Here is a 7,560-nt window from a genome sequence, read left to right on the forward strand (position 1 = left end):
AAGGCTGGACAAGATGACATCTAGAATTCGCCACTACTGTTTCTTCCTCAGTTCTTTTAGAGTTCAGGGCAGACCGCAGAGGAAGCAGCAGCCGAAGGAAGGAGACTCACTCTTTACATCCCACAAGATGTCCTTCTCAGGAGGGGCTGCGAAGAGGATGTAGAGCCGGATTGTATCAATTCCATACTGAGCCACAATCTCCTCGGGGTCCACCCCATTGTGTTTGGACTTGCTCATCTTCTCCCATGTCACCTCTAACTTCTCTTTTGTTTTTGCACAAACAGGAGCAGGACCTAGAAGCCAAAAGAATACTTAGAACAATGCACAATTCCAAATGGGTCCTGAACAGGGAGCTCAGGAAAGCAGAGCTGCACTTAGCATGTCAAGGAAGTGGGCAGCGTGGAGGTCCTATATTCTGAGCTGTGCTTCAAGGCCTTGTGGGAAAAGGTCCTGGAAGACTCCATGTTCTGAGTTCAAGGCTCTGTCCAGCAATGAACCGTCAAATGAGGCTGGACAAGGAGGGATGTCCAAGCAAACACTATGTTACACAGGATGGGGCTTGCTAGGAGGGGATAACCAGGCCCGGGAGCAGCCTACGGAGGCCTGACCAGGATCTGTCTTAGCCTCTGCACCCAGCCAGGACCTAACAGATGCTGGTTTCCTAAGAGCTCCTGAACCTGAACTTGGTTCTTACCTGTTCCGGCCAGACTGGGCCCACCTTACCTGTGAAGTCGATATCCTCCTTCTTCAGACACAGTCCAGATGGAAGGCGGAATGTCTGTCCCTTGATAAGGCCTTGGGCTAGCAGTTTATGGAAAGGCTCCCTGAGGAAAGATCACAGGGGAAAGGGGGGTGTATGTGGGGCTGCAAGGACATAAGGTATCCAGAAGTCATCTCTATAGGCTCCTTGGATGCAGTGGTAACACCAAGTCAAAGCAGCAGCCAAGGTTACGCTCAGATTCACTTCCCAACGGTGAAGAAGAAAGAACACCGGCCTCAGCTCTGGAAAGCCTATGAGCCACAAAAGTCACTTAACCTGCTCTGGGTGTCCAGCATACCAACCTAGAACAGGGGAGCAAGAGAAACTTTTCTCAAGGTGTCAATGGGAAGATGGAACCAAATGACCGCATGAAAATATGCATCACTGGGTGCCGGCTGCCCATCAGGCCTGGAGCACTGAAGTCTTTGTGAAGGATGCTTACTATTTCCCTCAGCATAGCACATGCTCAGATTCTTTTAAAGTTTAAATCTGACAGGCTGGGCAGGAATAGATCATTTCTGTTAAAATCTAAATAGTATCTACTTTTTGTGGTAGTTTGCATAAAAATGGCCCCACAGGCCAATAGGGAGTGATACAATTGGAGGTGTGGCCATGCTTGAGTGGGTGTGGCCTTTTTGGAGGAGGCGTGTCACTGGGATCAGGCTTTGAGGTTTCAGAAGCTCAAGCCAAGCCTGTAGTTCACTTTCACTTGCTGCTGTCTGTCAATCCAGATGCAGGATGCTGTGAATATTCCTTTATACTGAATGAAGATGTGTCACTGTGGCTGGCAGGAAGAGGTTAGGAGGGACTTCCGGGGACAGAGAGCTCTGGGGAAAAAATGAGAGGTTGCCAGCCAGGTGGAAAGAGTAAGACATGCAGGAGGAGAGGTAAAAGTCACAAGTCATGTGGCAACATGTAGAAGAATAGATATGGGCTAATTTAAGTTATAAGAACTAGTTAGAAAGAAGCCCAAGCTAAAGCTGAGCTTTCATGATCAATTATAAGTCTCTAGGTCATTGTTTGTGAGCTGGTGGCTCAAGAGAATGTCCAACCACAGTAGACCCATGGCAGCTCCTTCTCCAGCACCGTGTCTGCCGGCATGCCACCATGCTTCACACCATGATGGTAAGGGACTGAACCTCTGGATCTGTAAGCCAGCCCCAACCAGTGTCTTCCTTTATGGTCAAGGTGTCTTTTCACAGTGACAGAATCCCTAAGACACTGTTCTTCCTGGCCCACTTCAGTCTACAGGGGCAGCTATCAACGGTTGGGTGTGTCTTAGTTACTTTTTTGTATTACCATGACAAAACAGCATGACCAAGCAATTTATAAACAAAAGCATTTAATTTGGGGCTCATGATTCTAGAGGGCTAGAGTCATGTCATCATAGTAGCAGTAGCAGACAGGCAGGCATAGTGGGTCCTGCGGAAGAGCAGCCAACACTCATAACTGCTGAATCCATTGTCCAATTCTGTCCTCACACATGCCTTTCCTGGCAAGGTCTCACTCTGTAGCCCTGGCTGGACTTGAACTCTCTATGTATATTACACTGGTGTTGAACTCACAGAAATCTGCCTGCCTCTTCCCCCTTGATGCTGAGATTAAAGACATGCACCACCACCCTTACCACAATGGTTTTACTCTTAAGAACCACTGAATTCTTTTTTTTTTCCCTCCCATTTCATTTTGTTTTGTAAGAATCTGCCCAATTCTATTTTGATGCATTTCAGCAAGTAATTCCAGACACCATCCTATGTGGAGTATCTAATGCTGCTCTGGACTGCAAGATGATATTCATGCACACAAGCCTTCCAACATCCTAGTTCTGGGGTGCAAGTTCACTAACATGGGGGGCAGGGCAGGTGGGGGAACTTCTACTCAGGGAATCCAAAATTAACAATCTAAATGGACCCAACAAGCTACAGCCCTGTTAGCCTTGCAGGTTAATCCCACAGGATCTTTTACTTTATGTTCAAGGTCATCTGATTTAGCTGGGCAGTGATCCAAGTGAGTCCCACAAAGGCCCTGTCTACCAGCTGTGGGCGGGCAGTTACAAAGAGAACGTTTTCTAGTAGACTCAGGAGGGCATATAGGGAAGCCAAGAGATTGAGAGGGACGAGGACCAGAAATAAAAGATTCCTGCACCACAATCTCAAGGTCCAAATGCATGCTCTGGCTGAGATGCAGCCCACCTTCCTGCTCTAAACTCTTTTAAATGAGCATGAGAGAGAGAGAGAGAGAGAGAGAGAGAGAGAGAGAGAGAGAGAGAGGAATGCACAGGGGTATACAAAGCAATGGTGGGAGATGGGGTCCATTAACAAAGTGAAAAAATATTCAGTACAATCAACATTAAAATATAAAAAATATAAATGCTGAGTATCATGTTTGTGAGGCCCCATTCAAATGACTGTATTAGTTGATGTCACAGGACCAAATGAGCAAGCTACTGTGTCAAGATAGAAGAGATTCCTCTATGTGTGCACAAGTCATCAAGCTCAAAAACAGATTTTGTTTATATTTTTGTGTGTGAAGGTTTTGATTACATGTATGTATATGCACCATGTGCATGCCTAGTGCCCAGGGAGGTTAGAAGAGGGCAATGGAGTCCCTGGAACTGAGTCACAGATGGTTGTCAGCCATGATGCGAGTGCTGGAAATCAAATCCAGGTTCTCTGCAACAGCAACCAGTGCTTTTAACCACTAAACCATCTCTTCAACCCATCTGTTTGCTTTTTGAGAAAAAGTCTCACTCTGCATCCCAGGCTAGCCTCAAACTCAAGTAGCCCAGTTGGCTTTAAATTCCTTTGCATCCACAGCAACTAGTAAAACCGCATTGAAAGCACCCTTTGTGGTTTTACACAGAGATCACCCATCCAGTCAATTACATTCAAACTACCACAACCTTTAGCCCCTTCTAATAAGGACCATTCTCTTACTCTCCTCTCTGCTCCCAGGGCACCGAGCCCAGGTGATGGTAGCCTGCTTTAAAACATACATCTTATGGCCACAGAGGTGAGACCCAGAGGGACGGTGGGATGGAAGACGGAGGGACTGGGTAAGCACTGCTGCTCAGCTCCTGAGCCGTCCTCGCCTTCCAGGATGGTGCATCTGGACCCTAAGCTAATTATGAAGCAACACTAGGAGGATTTAAAACAGAAAAAAATGCACAGCTTGTGGGAACACAGTTCAGGAATGGAGCTGTGTGAGAATTCCAAGTGCTTGGAGGGAACTCTTCAAAAACACACAATTATTCTTGGAATGTGCTTTTGTGCTTCTCCCATGTGTAGTGGATAGGAGTGAGTTTACTTCAGCTGTTATTAACATACACCTCTGTCTTAGGCGGGGTTTCTATTGCTGTGAAGAGCCACCATGCCCATGGCAGTTCTTATAAAGGAAAACAGTTTACAGTTCAGAGGTTCAGTCCATTATCATCACGGCAGGGAGCATGGCGGCATGCAGGCACCATGTGGAGCTGGAGGAGAAGCTGAGGGTCCTACATCTTGCAGGCAACAGGAAGTCAACTGAGACACTGGGAGGTATCATGAGCATGGGACACCTCAAAGCCCGCCTTCACAGTGACAGCCTCCTCCAACGAAGCCACACCTCCCAATGGTGCCTCTCCCTATGAGACTATGGAGTCAATTACATTCAAACTACCACAACCTCTAAGGAAAAAACATATTTTGCCACGTGTGGCTTGTCCTTGTGATGGTACACTTTATTCAGGTGTAGGCAGATATCTGGGCGTTTGAGGCCAGCTTAGTCTACAGAGTGAGTTACAAAATAGCCAGAGCTACACAAAGAAACTGTCTCCAACAAACAAACAGGAAACAAAGAAACTCAGGGGTGTGGAAGTGTGGCTCAGGGGCACAAAATATGCTTACCACACACAAAGCCATGGATTTACACCCAGCACCGCCAAAACATGTCTATGATGATTAAAATCAGTAGCATCAAGAACCAGGGGAACAGCCTGGGCAGTGGCGGCACACAGCTTTAATCCCAACACTTGAGAAGCAGAGGCAGGTGGATCTCTCTGAGTTCAAGGCCAGCCTGGTATACAGAGCAAGTTCCAGAACAGCCAGGGCTACACATAGAAACCCTGTCTCGAAGGAGAAAAATAAAAAAGACTCGGGACTGAGCATAGGGCAGTATACCTGCAACCCCAGCTACTCAGATGGCTGGGACAGGCCTGAGACTGAGGCCAGTCTAGACTATACAGCATGGCGTTTTCTGAACGGAAAATAAAAGACTCAAAGGTAGGGAGTTGGGATACTTTTATTTATTATTCTTATTGGTATTTTGTTGTTTCATATAATCAAGTGACACACCACTGCCACCTCCTGGGAATATGTAGAATTGCAACTCACCAGTGAGCCCCCTAACTCTGGCTAAGTACTCCTCTGCCTCATCTTTTAAAACTCCTCTCTCTCCCTCCCTTCCCTCTCCCTTCCCCCTCTCCCCTCTCTGTCTTTCTCCTCTCTCTCTTCCCCTCTCCTCTCCGTGTTTAAATCAAATTGTCCAACGACAATTAGCATTCACAATGAAAAGCACACCAGTCCTGGGGTGGGTACAAGTTGATGGCATAGCCACAACGGGTCTTCATGACCCAGCCACCTGTGCAAACATAGCCATGCAAACAGTATCTAGTGTGGCCTCCACTGCCTCCGGACTAGGTCGGCTACTAGCAGAACCATTTACTTTTGTTTCAAAACTACTTCAAAGAGTTTCTAAATGAGGGCTCCAGGGCGACCACCCTGGCCCCTTTCCTCATAATTGGCAGGTGTCCTGTGGGACAGGAGTGTTCCAGGAGCAAGGCTCTGATAACGAATATGTCTCAATTTCTGAAGGCTATGTTTCCAGATCTCTGAGGTCCATCTGGACTCCAGCTTCTCGCAGTTGTAGCGCAGCAGGCACCGTCTCAGACAAATAATTTAGCATAGGGATGATCAAACTTGGCATGGGGAAAGGGGTGGGAGCTGGAGAGAAGGCTCAGCAATTACCAGCTCTGTTTGCCCTTCTGGAGGACCCAGGTTCGATTCCTGGCTCCCATGTGGCAGCGCACTGTCTTTAACTCCAGTTCCAGACGATCCAAATGCCCTTTACTGGTCTCCAGGGCATGAACATGTGTGGTGAACAGACATACATGCAGGCAAAACACTGACATACATAAAATTTCTAAACTACAGCACGAGTGCCAGCGGCCTGGCTATGGTCCCCCAGGGCCCCGAGTCTCAGCAGTTCTGCAGATTTCTCCACACCAACCACACGTGCAAACACGAACCGAATGAAGGTGCCTCTCTGATAAAGACAGAGCTGGCCTGCTTTGACCAGGAGAGTGCGACTCCAGCACCCCTGATTCTTCTGTCTCCTGACCCCTCCAACTGCACCCCTGGGGGCGGATTGTTTTCATCTACAGGGATGCTTAGTCTGTGTAACATAGTCAGGAACACAATACTGGAATCCTCACCATTTCCAGGTTAGTCCAGGCTCCTCCACTAATCAGAAATTAGAACTACGGACACCTGCTGGGCATTGAGGCCACCTCTGTCCTACTTCTAAAGCAAGAAGGAAGAGAGGAAGTAAGCTCAGGAAATTCCAAGCACAGATTGACAGGCTACAATAGGTGTCATTTCTATGAAAATTGAAGATCTAGACAGCAGCTGCCTGCTACCCTGATTGGGCCAGGTGGCTACTTATGCAGAACAAGAAAGAAACCAAGCTGAGACCGGCCTCACCCAGAATTACCAGAAACTTTCTTGGGTCTCCCTTTTGCAGGCTACATACTGTGAATGACGGCTTTTAAAAGTTATTATGGCTAGGCAGTGCTAATGCATGCCTTTAACCCTAGCACTCAGGAGGAAGAGATAGGTGGAAATCTGTGAGTTCGAGGCCAGCCTGGTCTACAAAGCGAGTTCGGGACAGTCAGGGCTCTTTACCCAGAGAAGCCCTGCCTTAAACAACAACAACAATAATAATAATGTAATCACTGCAAAAACCTGGGCTGGGTGTGGTGGTACACACCTATAAATAATCCCAGCACTGAGAGAGGAAGAACAAGAGTTCTTCTGGACTGGGCCAGGTGGTGAGTTTAAAACAAAAACACATACACAAAATTTCCATGAGACTGCAACAGTAACAGGACACAAGTCACAGCTAGCAAATCTGTTTTCACAGATACAAAATGCAAAGTAGACCAAGTTGCATAACAGGAACCACAAGCATTTTAACTAATTACTTAATGGGGCCCAGTGACATCGATATGTTTAGAGTCCTTCTGATTCAGATCAGGCGTTTTTCACCCAGAGACATCAAGGTCTCTGGGGTAAGAAGCAGAAAGCCAGTTTCAGAACGCAGTTATACCCAGCACATTTTTCGTATGGTAGAGTTCAGATCCCAGAGCTGGCAGAGCTTCCAGCACCCTCATGCTGATGAAGCTGAATTTCTGTCTGCTTTACAGATAAGCTGAAAGTTACAGATAAATAATCTTTTGTTTGAGCAGGGCTATTCCTCCTGCCTTTACCTTCCCAGTAGCAGTATTCCAGGCATGTGCATAAGTCATAGTTTTATCCCTAAGATTTTAAAATAGGGACAGAGAAGGTGGCTCAGTGGGAGAAGACACTTGCCACCGAGCCTGAGGTGGCTTAGTGGGAGAAGACACTTGCCACCGAGCCTGAGGTGGCTCAGTGGGAGAAGACACTTGCCACCGAGCCTGAGGTGGCTCAGTGGGAGAAGACACTTGCCACCGAGCCTGAGGTGGCTCAGTGGGAGAAGACACTTGCCACCGAGCCTGAGGTGGC

The 7,560-nt window shown here is 47.5% G+C and overlaps 1 protein-coding gene across 1 annotated transcript in view; it reads right to left on the reverse strand.

Moving 5' to 3' along the window:
* Positions 1-7,560, reverse strand: part of Lars2 (leucyl-tRNA synthetase 2, mitochondrial) — an 89,656-nt gene that overhangs the window by 10,907 nt on the left and 71,189 nt on the right. The window contains 2 exon segments of the mRNA XM_050141621.1: positions 111-293; positions 724-824. Coding sequence (XP_049997578.1) covers positions 111-293; positions 724-824 — 284 coding nt within the window.

Source organism: Alexandromys fortis, unplaced genomic scaffold (assembly GCF_014885135.2).
Source record: "Alexandromys fortis isolate MF-2015 unplaced genomic scaffold, M_Fortis_MF-2015_v1.1 scaffold_44, whole genome shotgun sequence".
NCBI classification, from domain to species: Eukaryota; Metazoa; Chordata; class Mammalia; order Rodentia; family Cricetidae; genus Alexandromys; species Alexandromys fortis.